Source organism: Ambystoma mexicanum, chromosome 13 (genome assembly GCF_040938575.1).
Source record: "Ambystoma mexicanum isolate Mex_15411 chromosome 13, UKY_AmexF1_1, whole genome shotgun sequence".
In the NCBI taxonomy this organism is placed as follows: domain Eukaryota; kingdom Metazoa; phylum Chordata; class Amphibia; order Caudata; family Ambystomatidae; genus Ambystoma; species Ambystoma mexicanum.
Window position 1 is genome coordinate 819,336,175 of NC_090938.1, and position 20,047 is coordinate 819,356,221.

Consider the following 20,047-nt stretch of genomic DNA (forward strand, 5'->3'; position numbering starts at 1 on the left):
TAGCGCCCCCCCGTGAGGGCGCACCCCACAGTTTGAAGACCTCTCATAGAGGAAGATGAATACCATGTCTCATCCCACAGATTCCTCTCACTCCCCTGGGCCGTTCTCCTCCCAGGTGATCCCTCCAGTAGTACGCCACCCCCAAGGTCAGGATCAGGAAGCGTCTGCCTTTCCCTGGCCCCCAGGGTCAGGATCAGGAAGCAAATGCCTTTCCCTGGCCACCTGCAGTACACCATCCCCAAGGTCAGGATCAGGAAGCGTCTGCCTTTCCCTGGCCCTCAAGGTCAGGATCAGGAAGCGTCTGCCTTTCCCTCGCCAGCCGCAGTACACCACCCCCAAGGTCAGGATCAGGAAGCATCTGCCTTTCCCTCGCCACCTGCAAGGGGGTAAGGAAGCGTCTGCCTTTCCCTCGCCGCCTGGGAGGGGATCAGGAAGCATCTGCCTTTCCCTCGCTGCCTGGGAGGGGATCAGGAAGCATCTCCCTGGCCACCTGGGAGGAGACTTTAGGCAGGGAGTTAGTGAGGGGTCCCTAGGATTCATCACAATATCCTCACCTTAGACCCCATGTTGTACACACGTGTGATGCTCACCAGACCCCTGCACTGCTTTAGATGCCCCCACACCTTTTTTCACTAGGTCTGGTATTTCCCGGTTGAGCACCTCTCCTGGCAAAAAGTAGGAGTTGCATAGAGACTGAACTCTTGCTGAATACTGGTGCCCATAGCTAATGGACCTGCAGTGCCCCCCAGGAGGGAATAGCCCCCTGCAATGAGAATCTCAGCCACAGACCAGCGCTGCTCATTTTCAGAAAGTGCTGCGCCTCCTCCTTCGCACAATTTCAAATGTGGTTGCCCTTGTGGTGCAAATGGGGTGTAATTGGGATTTTTCTTTCTTCCTCCAGTCCCCCCTGGAACAATGGTTTCCAGAAGGAAGTCTGGCGACCGCACCCTCCTGACCTGCTACGCATATGGATTCTACCCCCGAGAAATCGAGGTGAAATGGATCAGGAGTGGCGTGGAGATGCCCTTGGAGTGGAGTCAGCTCCTTCCCAATCCTGACGGAACCTATCAGATCAAGGCGACGGTGGAAGTTCAGGAGGGAGATGAAAAGAACATGTACGAATGTCAAGTGGAGCACAGCAGCCTGCCTGAGATTGTGACAGTGGTGTACAGTAAGTACAGGGGGTACATGTATACTAGGTGGGGATACTGCAGGCTCCTGGGGATTGTGACAGTGGTGTATGGTAAGTACATGTCACTGTGCAGATCGGGAGGGGGGTGCGTATAGTAGGTGGAGGTACTGCAGCATCCTGGGGATTGTGACAGTGGTGTACAGTAAGTGCATGTCAATGTGCAGATCAGGGGGTGCATTTATACTAGGTGGGGGTGCTGCAGCCTCCTGGGGATTGTGACAGTGGTGTATGGTAAGTGCATGTCACTGCAGATCAGGGGGTGCATGTATACTAGGTGGGGGTGCTGCAGCCTCCTGGGGATTGTGACAGTGGTGTATGGTAAGTGCATGTCACTGCAGATCAGGGGGTGCATGTATACTAGGTGGGGGTGCTGCAGCCTCCTGGGGATTGTGACAGTGGTGTATGGTAAGTGCATGTCACTGCAGATCAGGGGGTGCGTGTATACTAGGTGGGGGTCCTGCAGCCTCCTGGGGATTGTGACAGTGGTGTATGGTAAGTACATGTCACTGTGCAGATCAGGGGGTTCATGTATACTAGGTGGGGGTACTGCAGCCTTCTGGGGATTGTGACAGTGGTGTATTGTAAGTGCATGCCACTGCAGATCAGGGGGTGCATGTATACTAGGTGGGGGTGCTGCAGCCTCCTGGGGATTGTGACAGTGGTGTATGGTAAGTGCATGTCACTGCAGATCAGGGGGTGCATGTATTCTAGGTGGGGTACTGCAGCCTCCTGTGGATTGTGACAGTGGTGTATGGTAAGTACATGTCGCTGTGCAGATCACGGGGGATGTATACTAGGTGGGGGTACAACAACAGGGTGGTTTCTCACGAGCAAAAAACAATGCAATATATTTTTAGCAAATGTGTAACGAATAAACCGTTCATCTACCGGGGAACTTGGGGAACTGGGGAACACATAAAAGGAAGAGGTGGAGGAATCCCATTACATCTCAACAAATTCATGTATTATTCATTATGAAGCGTGGAAAGCATTGTTAAAAAGAAAATTCTCCAGAAAAAATACTGCATGTGCAAATGCGGGAGAAGTGCTAAAAAGGGGGATTAATTAGCCCTTGCCTGTGTAAATATAATTTTTGTGCAAAATATAGCTTCAGGAACAACACATACAATTACTAAACATGTGTGAAACTTGCTTCACAGACCACGCATACAATTATTGTACAGTTATTGTACATGTGCAAACATAGGTGCAGTAAACATCACAATACCAATGGTGTCACATGTCACTCTGGGTGCTGTGACAGATCCGGGAAACCCTTGACACAGAAGTAGGTTTAAAAACATGTAATAACCTGGTCAGGAGGGATGTGGGCAGGGACATCGATTCACCAAAATGCCAGGGGTAGGGAAGTGGCATCACACACCTGATATCACAGGAAGTGATGTCCTCTATAACCCTGGTGACATCACAGGAAGTGGCATCACACACCCGATATCACAGGAAGTGATGTCCTCTATAACCCTGGTGACATCACCAGAAGTGGCATCACACACCTGATATCACAGGAAGTGATGTCCTCTATAACCCTGGTGACATCACCAGAAGTGGCATCACACACCTGATATCACAGGAAGTGATGTCCTCAACCCTGGTGACATCACCGGAAGTGGCATCACACACCTGATATCACAGGAAGTGGCATCACACACCCAATATCACAGGAAGTGGCATCACACACCTGATATCACAGGAAGTGATGTCCTCTATAACCCTGGTGACATCACCGGAAGTGGCATCACACACCCGATATCACAGGAAGTGATGTCCTCTATAACCCTGGTGACATCACCAGAAGTGGCATCACACACCTATCACAGGAAGTGATGTCCTCTATAACCCTGGTGACATCACCGAAAGTGGCATCCCACACCTGATATCACAGGAAGTGATGTCCTCTATAACCCTGGTGACATCACCGGAAGTGGCATCACACACCTGATATCACAGGAAGTGGCATCACACACCCAATATCACAGGAAGTGGCATCACACACCTGATATCACAGGAAGTGATGTCCTCTATAACCCTGGTGACATCACCGGAAGTGGCATCACACACCCGATATCACAGGCAGTGATGTCCTCTATAACCCTGGTGACATCACCAGAAGTGGCATCACACACCTATCACAGGAAGTGATGTCCTCTATAACCCTGGTGACATCACCAGAAGTGGCATCCCACACCTGATATCACAGGAAGTGATGTCCTCTATAACCCTGGTGACATCACCGGAAGTGGCATCACACACCTGATATCACAGGAAGTGATGTCCTCTATAACCCTGGTGACATCACCGGAAGTGGCATCACACACCTGATATCACAGGAAGTGATGTCCTCTATAACCCTGGTGACATCACCGGAAGTGGCATCACACACCTGATATCACAGGAAGTGGCATCACACACCCAATATCACAGGACGTGATGTCCTCTATAACCGTGGTGACATCACCAGAAGTGGCATCACACACCCGATCAGGAAGTGATGTCCTCTATAACCCTGGTGACATCACCGGAAGTGGCATCACACATCCGATATCACCAGAAGTGGCATCACACACCCGATATCACAGGAAGTGGCATCTCACACCCGATATCACAGGAAGTGGTATCACACACCTGATATCACAGGAAGTGATGTCCTCTATAACTCTGGTGACATCACCGGAAGTGGCATCACACACCTGATATCACAGGAAGTGATGTCCTCTATAACCCTGGTGACATCACCAGAAGTGGCATCACACACCTGATATCACAGGAAGTGATGTCCTCTATAACCCTGGTGACATCACCGGAAGTGGCATCACACACCCAATATCACAGGAAGTGATGTCCTCTATAACCCTGGTGACATCATCGGAAGTGGCATCACACACCTGATATCACAGGAAGTGGCATCACACACCCAATATCACAGGAAGTGGCATCACACACCTGATATCACAGGAAGTGATGTCCTCTATAGCCCTGGTGACATCACCGGAAGTGGCATCACACACCCGATATCACAGAAAGTGATGTCCTCTATAACCCTGGTGGCATCACCAGAAGTGACATCACACACCTATCACAGGAAGTGATGTCCTCTATAACCCTGGTGACATCACCGGAAGTGGCATCACACACCTGATATCACAGGAAGTGATGTCCTCTATAACCCTGGTGACATCACCGGAAGTGGCATCACACACCTGATATCACAGGAAGTGGCATCACACACCCAATATCACAGGACGTGATGTCCTCTATAACCGTGGTGACATCACCAGAAGTGGCATCACACACCCGATCAGGAAGTGATGTCCTCTATAACCCTGGTGACATCACCGGAAGTGGCATCACACATCCGATATCACAGGAAGTGGCATCACACACCCGATATCACAGGAAGTGGCATCTCACACCCGATATCACAGGAAGTGGTATCACACACCTGATATCACAGGAAGTGATGTCCTCTATAACCCTGGTGACATCACGGGAAGTGGCATCACACGCCCGATATCACAGGAAGTGATGTCCTCTATAACCCTGGTGACATCACCAGAAGTGGCATCACACACCCGATATCACCGGAAGTGGCATCACACACCCAATATCACAGGAAGTGGCATCGCACACCCAATATCACAGGAAGTGGCATCCCACACCTGATATCACAGGAAGTGATGTCCTCTATAACTCTGGTGACATCACCAGAAGTGGCATCACACACCCGATATCACAGGAAGTGGCATCACACACCCAATATCACAGGAAGTGGCATCCCACACCTGATATCACAGGAAGTGATGTCCTCTATAACCCTGGTGACACACCGGAAGTGACTGGCAGGAGTAAAAAAAGGACATAAATATACAATTTGTAAAATACGAAATGGGTCCAATAACAGACCAGAATATTTTAGAAACCAGCGACATTCTAACACAGGTGCTGCCTTCATATGCCATGGATGGGGGTCATGACATGATGGGGTTAGACCCAATAGACTCAACAAAGGCAGAGGCACTGCCATAGATATGCCACTTCAGCATTGTATGGCTAGGTACTTCCATATTATGCCAGTTATAACTGCACGTCAGGTCTGATAATGATTTGTTATTCATATAGCGCTTTCGCCAAAGCACTTTTCATAGCACATATTTAAATACAATTATCATTCCAACAGAAGTTGCTACTCATTTATTAACCTCAGAAGAATTAAAGAATTAAAGGCTGGTTTGGCCTTGCTGGGATTCAAACCTGTAGATCACACATAGATTGCAGCAACAAGTGCTTAACTCGCTGAGCTATCTTACCGCTTTGCTATTACAAATTCAATGCCATAATAAGAAAACATGCCAAAACTGGCTGCACAATATGGGCTAGACATGCAATAACACTTATCATGCTGGCTGTAGCCTTGATGATGCACAGTAAAAAATGCCATGCCACAGTGTTGGCATGGCATACCTTGGTGGGTTGCACCAAAACGACAACCTAACCACATAACATTTATCATGCTTACTTTATCATAGATGCCCAGATAAATATACCAGGCCACAGTAAGGAAAGGCAAGACTGACTGCACCCAAATGCCAGTCTAGCCAGATAATTACACTTATGATTGTTTTATCAGAGATGTCCAGTACAAAATGTCAAGCACAGAAAGAAATTGCTAGATCAGGTGCACCATAATGGTAGTCTAGCTGCGTAATAACACTTACGATGCTTACTTCATTATATAGGGCCAGAAAATATGCCATGAGACAGTAAGAAATGACTAGACTGGCTGTACCAAAATGCCAGTCTAGTCACAAATACCTGCCACTAATACTGGTCATAGAAACAACAAACTAGTTCCCAATTTGGGAACCCACGTCCCCTGCACACTTTTGTATGTCTGGAATACCAGACCAATAATTCATAATTTTGAATAAGTCATATTTAAGAAAATTACACCTATTAGAAAAAGAACACTTTTGTAATAATGATCGTTCAGTCAATTTTGATCACAAGAATAAATCTTCTTTTTATTCATGATGGTGGAGCTGTGGAGGGCCCAACGCGTTTCGAGAGGTAACACTCTTCATCAGGGGCAAGAACTAATTCTGGAAAACAATATATATATATATACAATATTTACATTCAAAAAGTTTTACATTCAAACATTTTTTTGGAAAAAAACAGTTTTATACACAACAGCCTTAGGTGAAACATACCCGTGTACTATTAGATATTATCTTCAAAAAACCTCAGTTAAAGACTCAAGACCAACATCAGTGTAATAGGGAAATTCAATCCCATTAGAACGGAGTTAGTAAATGCCAAAATGCACGACTAGTGCGGTGAAGTAGGGTTCCCTGTCTATCTATTGGACAACTTTAATAGTGATGGAAAACTGTCTAACAGCGTCGTAAAAGGAAAAATCACATTAATGGTAATACCAATAACTGCAGCGATGTGTTTATTTTGGGAATAGAGATTATAAGAATCAGTTATGGAAGGTATATAAATCGACTCTGGAAAGTAAAGTCTGAGGAAAGTTTGAAATGCTAACCTTGTGATATATCTGCGATTCACAAAGTGTAAGAGAAATCTTCAAGATCTTGGAACACAGGATGACGGTGCTCAAGGAATTCAGGGCACTAGACTCTCTACAAAAGTAAGGAGTCATGTAATAGTTAGCTGAATCGAACTTTTTTTTAATTATCTAGGAATCATAAAAGGGTGATACTAGGACTCACTCAGAAATGAAGGGTGTTTCAAGCAGAAATGCAGAGTCCAGTAGGGGCAGTCTGAAAGACAAGCTAGGATAGCTCAGCCAAACTCCAGTGTAGGGCAGGGTTCAGCGATAAGGCTGCAAAAAGTAAGTAAACTAGTCAAGATAAAAGCTATTTATTTAGAGGTAGAGTTATAAGAGCTCCTTAGAGCTATGTACCAAAAGTAACAAAAAATTACCTGCAGCTTCCAGAGTTGCCAAAGGAATCCGGAGATCCGGGGAGGACATCAGATTCCCTTCGCAACGCTCAGGCGACTTAAATACACATCATGACGTCACTACGCGCATGCGTGTGTGACGCAGTGGAGTGGTTAAAAGAAATCTTTAAAGTGTTGAAAAATGCCGTCATGAGGTGGATTCAGAGGAAGGGTGCTGCGCATAATCATTGCAGCAAGGTAAGTACTAAATAATAGAAGTTACTGAGAGTCACTTGTATTTTGTGGCGTTTACATAGTGACGGGGAGGACATCAGATTCCCTTCGCAACGCTCAGGCGACTTAAATACACATCATGACGTCACTACGCGCATGCGTGTCTGACTGTTACACTTCAACTCTTTACTCTCTAGAGAATCCCCACATGAAAACTCGCCGGCAAGAACACCACAACAAGGCCTACCTTGTCTTCGTTCCGAAATGTAGAATAGATGGATCTACCTGGAACCAGCTTCCGACACCCTCCAACTCAGGTATCGAAAGGAGACTCCCGGGAAACCCTCCTGGGGAAGAAAACCCGGTGGCCGGTAGAGAGTGCTGGGTGTAGAGCCGGTTTCAAACTCTCAAAGATCCTGCAGGATGATGTCTTCTAACGATAGGTAAGTGGTTCTTCTATGAAGTATCAGGCTCAGGAAAAACTGGGAATAAACGTATAGAAGTTAGCGAAGGTGATGATAGCGGATTTCCTGTGAGTGTTGGATGAGAGTAGTAATACCTGGTTGAGAGCCACTGGGAGCGAGTGGTAGGAACTGGGTATCGGCAGAGGATTTCCAATCGCTGTTTGTATGTGTGTGTGCCTTTAGAGATAGATTCCAAACGGGGTTCCGAGAAGAAGCGGGATGGCACGCTGAAAAGCTGGGTTTCTTTGGGAGGAATAAGGAAAGAGAAATTTAGAGGGGGAGAGGCCTGACCTATAAGTCCGGTTACCGGGTACAAAACGGAAAGGAGCTTACAAGAGTGGAGGTTGAGACACACCGCTCTCGGTGGCCGAATGGAGTCGGTAACGCAAGTGTGGGTGACAGAGGAGGCGGGGCTTCCCTGCTTGAAAATGAAAGGAGAGAAATCAAGGGTTAGTAGATTCAAAGGTTCTAAGGAAATAGTAACGTAAGGTTTCTAACGGCAACTCACGAAGCGAAGCCTCCAATAGCAGTAGTAACGCGTTGTTGTCCAGGAGACGTGGATTCTTGTAGCGTTTCCGGGATGGGAGGCGGAGCTTCGCTTCCGTCTCCCGTCCTGACAACTAGACCATTGACTCCGAGCACAGGCGCCATGTTGGATGAACAAAGCCGCAACTTTGGTTGAAGCCGCCAGCGGTTCCATAACAAACCGCGTCGGAGACCCATCGTAACAGTGACGCAGTGGAGTGGTTAAAAGAAATATTTTAAGTGTTGAAAAATGCCGTCATGAGGTGGATTCAGAGGAAGGGTGCTGCGCATAATCATTTCAGCAAGGTAAGTACTAAATAATAGAAGTTACTGAGAGTCACTTGTATTTTGTGGCGTTTACATAGTGACGTCATCACGCCGGTGCGCGAGTGACATCATATGTAAACAAAGCACGAGTAAAGAAAATGATGTGATAGTTAAAAGAAATTAGTGGCAAAGGAAGAGGACATTAACAAGAGGTCCATCATCTTGATCAAAAGCACATAAGGTGTCCAGGTAACATAATAATCATGGCGGAACTAGTCGGCATAATGGTAAAAGAGGGGTACTCGAGACTATCAAAAGAGCTCATCAGTAGTTTGTTTATTTTTGTTTATTTGTTTATTTTATTTGTATGGCGCTCCAAACCCAGAGGTAGAAGGGCGCTTAAGAATTTGGTTACAGAGTTGAGAAGTATCTGTGTGTTGCATACTTCGTACAGGTTTATAATATATACATATATATACAGTGGTCAATAAACAGAACATATGCAGTGCGTACAATATACAATTTTCAGAATAAATAGTGTCTAAACCAGTATCCGCACGGGTCTAGAGTTAGTGGTGGTGTTCTTTGTTTAGCAGCCAGCTGATGACCTGCTTCCTAAAGATCTGGAAGGATTCGACAGTTTTGATGTTAAGCGGTAGGGAGTTCCAGAGTTGGGGGGCAAGCACTGTGAAGCTTACCCCTCCCGCTCTTTTTAGGTGGAACCTAGGCACTAGTAGGCAAAGAGTGTTGGAGGATCTGGTGAATCTAGTGGCAGGTTTCAGGGTGAGTTTATTGGCTAGATAAGGTGGTGCTAGGTGATTGAGGGCTTTGTACGTGAGGCAGATGATTTTTAGAGCAATTTTTTGGCGTATGGAAAGCCATTTGCAGGCTTTCCTAGTGGCAGAGATATGCTCTTGTCTGGGAATGTTGAGGGCTGCGCGTAAGGCGTTATTTTGTATTACCTGCAATTTATTGAGTACGGATTGATTAGCGCCTAGGTACAGGCTGTTACAGTAATCCAGTTTGGATTGTATTAGGGCCCTGGCAAGGGTGAGGCAGCTGTTGGGTGATAGGAAGGGTCTGCTGGCCCTAATGAGTTTGCCGGTATAGGCAGCGGCTGAGGCGGTCATATTGGTGTGTTTGCTGAGGTTGGTGTTGGCATCTAGATAGAAGCCAAGGGTTTTTACGCTTTTGGCTATGGGAATGGGATGACCATCGATGGTGATGTTATTATAGCAAGGGTCAAGTTTAGTTAGAGTGTTGGGGGAGCCGACAATTAGGAGCTCTGTTTTCTCATCATTCAGGCAGAGACCATGGGAGGCCATCCATGCCTGAATGATGGAGAATATTTTGTTGATCCGGGCGGAGTCTTCTTGGTAATTACCAGAGATAGTGAGGAGTATCTGGGTGTCATCTGCGTAGTTTGTGTAGGTGACACCCAGATGGTCCAGTTGGTCAAATAGAGGCTTTGTAAATATGTTGTACAAAGTGGGGGATACACAGGAACCTTGTGGGACCCCGCATGTGATGGGGATGGGGTCTGCTGCAGCTGTAGTGGAAAAGACTTGTATGGTTCTGTTAGCCAGGAAGGATTGTATCCATGTGATGGCAGGGGAGGAGAAGTGGGCTGCGGTGGCAAGGTGATTACAGAGGACCTCATGGCTGACCAGGTCAAAGGCCGCTGAGAGGTCTAGGAGGAGTAGGATAGCAGCATTGCCTTTGTCTTTAATTTCATCAATCTGGCTTTTGAGATCAACAAGGGCGGTTTCAGTTCCGTGTTGAGGTCTGAAGCCAGATTGACGTATTCCTAGCAGGTGGTTGGATTCTAGGTATTCCTGAATTTGGATGTAGGCGACTCTGTCCAGGATTTTCAGTAGGAAGGGGACTGTGGTGATGGGCCTGTAGTTTGTGGGTGTGGCCGGGTCGAGGGATTGTTTTTTCAGGAGGGGGAGAACCCATGATTGTTTTAAGTTGCTGGGGATGGAGCTACTGGTGAAGGATAGGTTGATGAGTTTGGTGATGAAGGGGGAGAGCTCTCTGGCTGCATCTTTTATGATTTGGGCCGGGCAGCTATCTCCTTTACAGTTAGAGGGTTTCAGGGATGTGATGATTTTTTGAACTTCCGGTATGGTGACTTTTTTGAACGAGAAGCCTGCGCTAGTGTAGTTAGGTGTGGGTAGGTTAAGGTTGGTGACATTGTTGTTGAGTTGTTGCCGTTTGTTTTCGATTTTAGTTTGGAGTCCTAAAGTTTTATTGTTGAGGGCGTTCTGGATGTTGGTGCACCAGGATTTGTCTTTTAGTTCTGATCTCATAAGTGGGGGTGTCCTTGGTGAGTGGCTCACGGGGAAATACATACTACCCAAATGGACTCGAAGGTGAAAAAAGGGGGTTCCTTCACTATAATAAAGAGTCAAACCTTTGTGTACACTTAGGGGGATCATTTTGCAATAGTTAAGTGTGGAACAATCAGGAGATACACCCATGTACTTCACATGTAATACCTTATAATAGTCAAGAACTCTAGTCAAACAAAGAACCATATTTAGTAATTGGTTAATTCTTCTGCCCAGGACATGGTTCACATTCTGATGGGTAATCTAGAGTACAGCAAGTGTCTAAGTAGCAAGTGTACAACACTTTGTAGAGAAGAGAGGTAAAAGGACAGAGAGAACCTGTTTTCCTTATATAAAGGGTCCCAAATAATAATCTTCGTTGAGGCCAAGAGGTGACATGGCATCAAGTTTGTGAATCCAATAGAGTTCTCTTTGGGAAAGTATTTTGGGTAGGTCCCCACCCCTTGGGAATGGATGTATTACTTCCAATATTGCAAATCTCATTTGTGAGATGTTGTGGTTGTTGTCCCTGAAATGTCGGAAGACAGGAGATTTGAGGTTTTTTGTTCTAATCTGGGACTTATGTTCGGTCCATCTTTCTTTCGCACGTCTACTTGTCTTGCCCACATAGTACTTGCCACAGGGGCATCTGATGGTGTAGATGACATTTTTAGATTCGTAGGTTGAGTAGTGTTTCAGGGGGATCTTTTTCCCATTGTTTGGATGCCTAATGTGGTCTCCCTTTATAACGTTGGAACAGTGCTGGCAATTAAGACATGGGAAGGTTCCATTTTTTTGTTTAGTGAGTATCCTCTGAGTAGGTTTCTTTACTCTTTCTGCTTTGAGCAGAGTGTCTCAAAAGTTTTTCCCTCTTTTGTATGCTAGCATAGGGGGGGCTGGAAATAGACGATTCAAATTGGGGTCAGATTTGACCAAATCCCAGTTTTTGGTAATAATCTTTTTAATTTGAAAGCTTTGTGCTGAGTATTTTAAGGTGTAGATCAGATTGGATTTCGTTTGTTTGGTCTGTTTAGATAGTTTCCCTTGGGTTAGCGGCTGTCCTTGTGATTGCTTGTGTAACCACTTCCTCTGGAAATCCTCTTTTCAAAAACCTTTCTCGCATATTCTCAAACTCAGTCTGAAGTCTTTCAGTATTTGAAGTAATCCGTGTAGCCAGTGGCGTAACACAAAATGTGGGGGCCCCCCTGCGACACGTCCCAGTGGGGCCCCCCTAAGCTCCGCCCCAACATGTGTATGCCCCGCCCACCAATTTAGACCACGCCCACCACCATATGCCCCGACCATCCAAATGTGCTCCACTCGTATATTTATGCTCCACTCATAGGCATTCGTCCCGCTCATACCTTCACGAGCATCTGCACTCAAGTACAACGTTCTCACTTTTATTTTTGTAAACATTGCTGCCAATTAATGTACAATGCATTGTATCTAATACATAGCACATTCAGAATATAATGCAATACTTATGTTATCCTACGACACATACAAACTAAGCTAATATACATAAAGAAGTGATTGATGTTAATTATTATAAAATATATGCTTCCCAAATCAAGTATTGGACATTTGGAATTGCAATCGGGCTGTCATGGAAGCATTGGGAATTCACTTCAGTACCCCATATATATAGCAAGCATTGGTAAAGTCAATAAGCCTTGTTTTGCAAATGTAAAGAATAAACATTTTTTGTTCTGTGGGACTTTATAAAAAAAGGCCCTTTTCCTTTACACAACCTGGCCAATTGTTTTGCAAATATCCAATGTGTACGGCAGTAATAGGCTATGTAAATGTGAGCCCCCAGTTTTATTTTTCACTATTCGGTGGTGCCAAAGGGACATCTACAAGCCAAAACTATTGAATTTTAATACATAGTTGGGAGGTGAGATATGGGGGACACAAAGCTGGTAGGTGTTTGTTTATTTACCTACCCATTCACTGCACTTTGCCATGATAATGACTATGGCCATTCCTACCCACTCCCTGCCGCCCCCCCTCCAAACACATCCTCCTAGTGTCTGTGTGAGCTAGCTTTATCATGCAGTAACATTAAACTGTGTGCTCAAAGTGCCTGACGGGGTTATTTCAAACAGGTTATCTGAGAGTTAAAGGTTTAATTGGAACTGTACATGTGCTGCTGGTGTAATAAAAATGTGTTTAACACTTCCTTCTTCTCTGCTCCCACTTTCCTTTCATAACCCCCCTCCCTCACCGGATCCCTCGCTGTGCTTTGAGACATAAGGGATTTGCACGCAACTGATAACATTTCAGTCTGCGCCGTCCCTTAGTGTCTCTCATGCTACAGCCAGGCTTCTTTCTCCCAAGCAAACCGTGCTCTCCCGTTAGGCTCTGTGAGTCTAGCCCGAGGCTCCATCCCTCACACCGAGGCTTCCAGCCGTAACCTGCATATTCCCTGCAGCGGGTTATAAGAAGAGAATACTGAATACCACTGAATAGATAAAGGGCTTCTATATGAGGGATGCATGCACAAATCCTCTCCACCTTATCCAGGGCAGTTTCTAGCCAACTTGGTGCCTAGAGCGAAACATCAGAATGCCCCCCTACCGCCGCCAGGTGGACTTCACTCCCAAACGACACCTCTGTCGTGCGACAAAACCCCTCCTCAATATGAATTATTAATTGCAATATAAATGAAGCTGGTTTCATTACATTACAATTCTTCTGTAAAGTACTTGAATTACAATGTGAAAACCCAGCTGTTGCTGCCTAAGTGAATGTTTTTTCTGTCACCTGCTCTTATGGAAGGTTTTGCCTGAATGCAGTTTCAAACTGTCAGTACTGGCACACTACAGTGTGATAAGCTTACCGGAGTCTGAGGGCCCACTGACCACTGGCTCTGTGTTGCAGGTGTTCTATTCGTACCACCTCACTTGTATTTCGCAAGGGACAATACTAGACTAACCATATGAATTATTGTCTGATAGTAGGTTATCATTCCAAGATGGACAGTCTGGTACACTCTTATTGTACTTTTTCAAAATACCTCTGTGAGAGTGGGAAAGGGGACAAATAGCACCAATGAGGATTCATGCATGCTTTGCATTAAATCCGAGCATTTCAGGATTATAACAGTGATCAGAGATCTCTATATTGGATAAATAAGTCTGTGATAAAAGGATTGTATGTGCGAATCTCTAAATTCATAACCGATGCATGGCTTGGTGCTCACATCACGGTTCACAATACTCACCCTAACATTAAAATGTTTCTAACCACATGGTCATTTGGACAGCTTAAGTTTTTGGATGCGAGTATTAAATGGCTGCTACATCAATCACTGAAAGGGGGTACAAGGGCACTTTTGCTTCTTGTTTCTGAAGAATTTTAGATGAGGAAGGGCTGGGTCTCAGTGTGAGCATGTCCAACCCCAACATGGAAACATCTTTAGGGAATTATAACTACAGCCAGGACAGGATACCACACAAGAGACCCAATAAACAATGCACAGAAGGCAATACTGAAAGGATTGTACCTCTTACAAACTTTAGTCTGACCAGTAATAAGCTGACAAAGCGTTTTAAACCAAACCGGCTTCTAATGCGTGGTAAAGGGTCCACAGTTCCTCAGCCACTACCTCCTCACTATTACGCAGGCCTCAGGGGTTATTTCATCAAAAACGAGCAGGCCCATGCTTTATCTAACAGAGCTAGCATTAGCATCTCTTATTAGTGCTGGCCTGCAGCTAGTGAAAATCATGGTGTGGCAGTGTAGAAAGGGCGCTTGGCCTCGTGGATGTACAATTTGAGGAAACTTCTTTGATTGCTTTATGTGTTCAAGTGTGGGCACAGTATGGCATGTTTGTCAGAGCCACATATACAAAACATTCCAGTGTCCTATTGTATTGACATTGGATATATCAGAAAACAACAGGTATATGTGCTGTTACATAATGGAGTACACCGAATAAACGCCATTAACCAACAGGGTGGTGGCTTGGGCAGCGCACACATCATTGCTGCAAACATATCACTGCATTGATTTGCCATGGACTACTGTCTGCATGGTGAACTCTGCTTTCCTAATCAAGGTGCCAAGTGGTATTGAGATGCCATCTGGTGGGCGCTGGGCAGTCGCTGGCTTGTTTAGACAAAAGACCTTTGCTGCTAAGCTGATCCATTTAGTCCATGTCCCAAAGCAAAAATGACACGTTAACCTTCCCAGGGATGCTACATGTGTAACTAAAAGTGATATACAAGAAAAGGTTTGGTGTTTCAAATAAAGAGACATGAAAATAAAGACAATAGTTCAACTTGTCTGTGTGGCCTGTCAATTCTCTTTTGCATAGGTTTAATCAGCTAACTGACACTTGTGGCCTGGTGAAGAAAAATGCCCCAAGTAACTTTCAGTTCTTAACACTGAAATGTTAAGCACATACCGTATAAAAACAATGGCTTGTTAAATGAGCCATCGCTTATAAATTGCCCCACTCCCAGCCTGGTAGAAATAAATCAACTGGCTCCAATGACTTGTGCAAAACAGGAACCTACAACTTTTGAGACAAGAAATCGAGACGTCTAAAAGGGAAAAGGCCTGGAAAATAGCCTAAGCAATCTCTGCCTCCAGACTCTGAAAAACATCCCTGGCTGGCTTATGTCAGAGTATAGCCTCTCCGCTCTTGTACATGGTGCCCCTTTACTTACATAGCACATTCAAGTGCCATCTTTTAGTCACATATCACAAAATGACAGGCACCTGACCTGAGATTCCATGTCATTTCATTGCCCCTGGACCCAGGTTGCGATTATATCGCCCCCGGTCCCAAGTTACTGGCGTCGGTGGTCATGGTGGCTTGTAAAGTAATGAGACTCCAGAACAGGTCTGAAGTCCAACGGCCTCAGCATTTCCACACTGGGGAAAAAATACACAATAGCTTCCGCTTGCGATGGAAAAAGAACACATTTTAAAAATGCATAAGAAGCCCTCATCTGGGTTCCAATGTGTGCATGATAATAATCCATTAGGTGCGTACGAAAAAGAATTTTTGCTTTTCCGCCAAGTCTGCACAAACCAACATGACTGTCTGTTCAGAGAAATAAGCTTGGCTGAGAATCACAAACATATATCAACCAAGCTTCAGGCAATTGTGTTTTTTTCTTTCAGGCCGTGAACTTTTGAATTGGGAAAAGCACAGTGGGTCCACCTCTGTGGCGTGGGCGACAGATTTGGGCATGGCACGGGCTGGCATTCATGGGAACGTCTGGATTGCTTGAGGTACTTGCTGATTTTCCTAGGTCTGGACCTCGTAGCACCGGGAGGATAGCTCAGTGGCAACGTGCTCGCCTTGGAAGCAAGACGGCATGAAGCAACACAGGTTCGATCCCCGGGTCCGCGCTTAGAAACCTCTGGGTATTAAGCGCGTTATAAATATGCAACAAAAACGACAACAAAAACAAATTCTGTAACGGCGCCTCGATGCCCCCGGGCTGTGTGAGCGCTTTAAAAATGCAAATAAATAAATAAACATGATCTAGAGATGGTACACTTGTACATAACAACGCATTTCTGGGCGCTATTTGGCCCCAACCCTCCCTTTGATGATGCAGTCCAAGGGCCCCCTACAGCAACAAACTCATTGAGTTCTCCCGTAAGCACGTTTGAAGAAAAAAAAGCATCCAATGTAATGTGCAGGGGAACTTTTTCGGGGAAAAGTTAACAAATGACACAGACCCACGCCCCCTGCCCTGCAGTTCTTTGCCTGGGGATTTCACCTCAGGGTCAAAGCACAAGAAGACACACAAAGCAAATGTTCACTTTTTATCTTCCGCTATAAAAACAATACTATCACGTAAACCCTAACTGCTACTCAGGACTTTACAGAATCAACCACAGAACTCTCACTTAACACAGAAGATAAACAATAAAAGACATGTTCAACCTCCTGGTCCAGGAGGACGCCTCGGGCCCCCACGGCCGCACAGTCGGCGTGTGAAAATACAATCTGCTCAGAGAGCAGGAAGCACAGAGCAGCAGCTGAGCAGCCAGCATAACGCATGCTGGCAGTGCCTGACATGACGCACGCACCAGTACAATGTAGTACTTGACTTGCCTGCCAGCCTGCAGCAGTTAAATTCTAAATTACTTATCTTGAGAGTCCCAATCCTGTCCGACACAGGCGGGTGACCCGACTCACTCCTTGCTCCTCTCTCTCAGTATAACAGTCAGCACGTGACTGTCAGGGTCAGGCTCGCCTCGCTCTCCTCTGTAAGACAGCGCTTGTGGCATGCGCGAAGGCAGGGCTTGCCATAACTGTGCGTGCGCTGTGTGCTCCAGCTCGCCTCGGCGATGTGCAACTGTTGCCAATGCCTTCCTGACTAACTGAAGTCTTCACCCCTCACCGCTGCCAGCCGAGGCAGCGCCGTGGCCCACTGCAGTGAGAACTGTAGTGCAGCAGCAGCACAGAGCACAGTGATGTTGCTGGGAGAGCGGCGACATGACCCCCTCAGCGACGATGGCGTGGGGGCCCCCCCGCACCGCAGGGGCTGCGGGGGCCCCTGTTAGGCCACTGCGTTTAGCCCATAAGAGCTGACTGTAGGGAAGATTTTCCTTTAGGTGCTTTGGGTGGAAACTGTTATAGTGCAAGGAGGTATTAACATCAGTAGGTTTTCTGTACATTGATGTTGTTAATTCCACGTTTTTCCATTCCACAGTGACGTCCAAAAAATTAACCTGAGGTCTGCCAACTTCAATCGTAAATTTTATACGAGGATTACATTGGTTGATGTATTCCCAAAATTTGGTCAATTCTTGTTCTGTGCCATTCCAGATACCAAAGATATCGTCAATGTATCTTATCCAGCAATGTATTTTGTTTTTCCAATGAGGGTGATCCAAAACATGAGTTTTTTCAAAGAAAAACATAAAGATATTAGCATAAGAGGGGGCCACGGCGGAGCCCATGGAGGTTCCCGAGATCTGTAAGTAGTATTGCTCATTAAACCTAAAATAGTTAGATAGGATAAGGTTAATGAGTTCAATCACAAAGGTTTTCTGAATCTGGATATTATCATTTCTTAGAAGGAACCATTCTAAGGCAGCTATTCCTTCATTATGTGGAATCGAAGTATATAGGCTACTTACGTCCATAGAGAACACTAGAGGATTTGGAAATTCGATCTTAAGTGAGTTTATTGTCTGTAGGAAGTGTGTTGTATCTTTCAGGTATGTCGGTATTGTCTGCACCAGTGGTTGGAGTGCAGTGTCTAGATAGACAGCCAAAGGTTGGAAAATGCTATTGGTACCTGCTACGATTGGTCTGAAGGGTGGGTTGTTTAAGTCTTTATGAATTTTCGGTAATCCATAGAAAACTGGAATCATAGGGTTGGCTTTGCTCAAATATTCTTCAGTTTTATCGGATATCCAATCCATTGAGCTTGCTTTATCCACCACCTGTTTTATTCCAATACATATATTGTTAGTCGGATCGTTATCCAATGGGAGATATGTTTGTCTGTCTTCCAATAATCTCAAACAACCAGCATTGTAAAAGTTAGTGTCCATTAGTATGATACCATGGACCCATGAAACAAAACATACGTAGACATCAACTCAAAATAATCAGAGATCTTGCCGAGGATAGCTCTTTAACTATCAAACAAGCCAATAAAGGAGGAGCCTTGGTACTAATGGACACTAACTTTTACAATGCTGGTTGTTTGAGATTATTGGAAGACAGACAAACATATCTCCCATTGGATAACGATCCGACTAACAATATATGTATTGGAATAAAACAGGTGGTGGATAAAGCAAGCTCAATCTATTGGATATCCGATAAAACTGAAGAATATTTGATCAAAGCCAACCCTATGATTCCAGTTTTCTATGGATTACCAAAAATGCATAAAGATTTAAACAACCCACCCTTCAGACCAATCGTAGCAGGTACCAATAGCATTTTCCAACCTTTGGCTGTCTATCTAGACACTGCACTCCAACCACTGGTGCAGACAATACCGACATACCTGAAAGATACAACACACTTCCTACAGACAATAAACTCACTTAAGATCGAATTTCCAAATCCTCTAGTGTTCTCTATGGACGTAAGTAGCTTATATACTTCGATTCCACATAATGAAGGAATAGCTGCCTTAGAATGGTTCCTTCTAAGAAATGATAATATCCACATTCAGAAAACCTTTGCAATTGAACTCATTAACCTTATCCTATCTAACTATTTTAGGTTTAATGAGCAATACTACTTACAGATCTCGGGAACCTCCATGGGCTCAGCCGTGGCCCCCTCTTATGCTAATATCTTTATGTTTTTCTTTGAAAAAACTCATGTTTTGGATCACCCTCATTGGAAAAACAAAATACATTGCTGGATAAGATACATTGACGATATCTTTGGTATCTGGAATGGCACAGAACAAGAATTGACCAAATTTTGGGAATATATCAACCAATGTAATCCTCGTATAAAATTTACGATTGAAATTGGCAGACCTCTGGTTAATTTTTTGGGCGTCACTGTGGAATGGAAAAACATGGAATTAACAACATCAATGTACAGAAAACCTACTGATGTTAATAACTCCTTGCACTATAACAGTTTCCACCCAAAGCACCTAAAGGAAAATCTTCCCTACAGTCAGCTCTTACGGGCTAAACGGATTACTTCAAATACTGAAAGACTTCAGACTGAGTTTGAGAATATGCGAGAAAGGTTTTTGAAAAGAGGATTTCCAGAGGAAGTGGTTACACAAGCAATCACAAGGACAGCGGCTAACCCAAGGGAAACTCTACTATCTAAACAGACCAAACAAACGAAATCCAATCTGATCTACACCTTAAAATACTCAGCACAAAGCTTTCAAATTAAAAAGATTATTACCAAAAACTGGGATTTGATCAAATCTGACCCCAATTTGAATCGGCTATTTCCAGCCCCTCCTATGCTAGCATACAAAAGAGGGAAAAACTTTTGAGACACTCTGCTCAAAGCAGAAAGAGTAAAGAAACCTACTCAGAGGATACTCACTAAACAAAAAAATGGAACCTTCCCATGTCTTAATTGCCAGCACTGTTCCAACGTTATAAAGGGAGACCACATTAGGCATCCAAAC

General features: G+C 44.9%; 1 protein-coding gene across 1 annotated transcript in view; it reads left to right on the top strand.

The window, feature by feature from the left end:
• Window positions 1-20,047, top strand: part of LOC138522062 (RLA class I histocompatibility antigen, alpha chain 19-1-like) — a 285,577-nt gene that overhangs the window by 158,132 nt on the left and 107,398 nt on the right. The window contains exon 3 of the mRNA XM_069635303.1: window positions 902-1,171. Within this exon, the coding sequence (XP_069491404.1) occupies window positions 902-1,171 (270 nt within the window). The remainder of the gene's footprint in view (window positions 1-901; window positions 1,172-20,047) is intronic.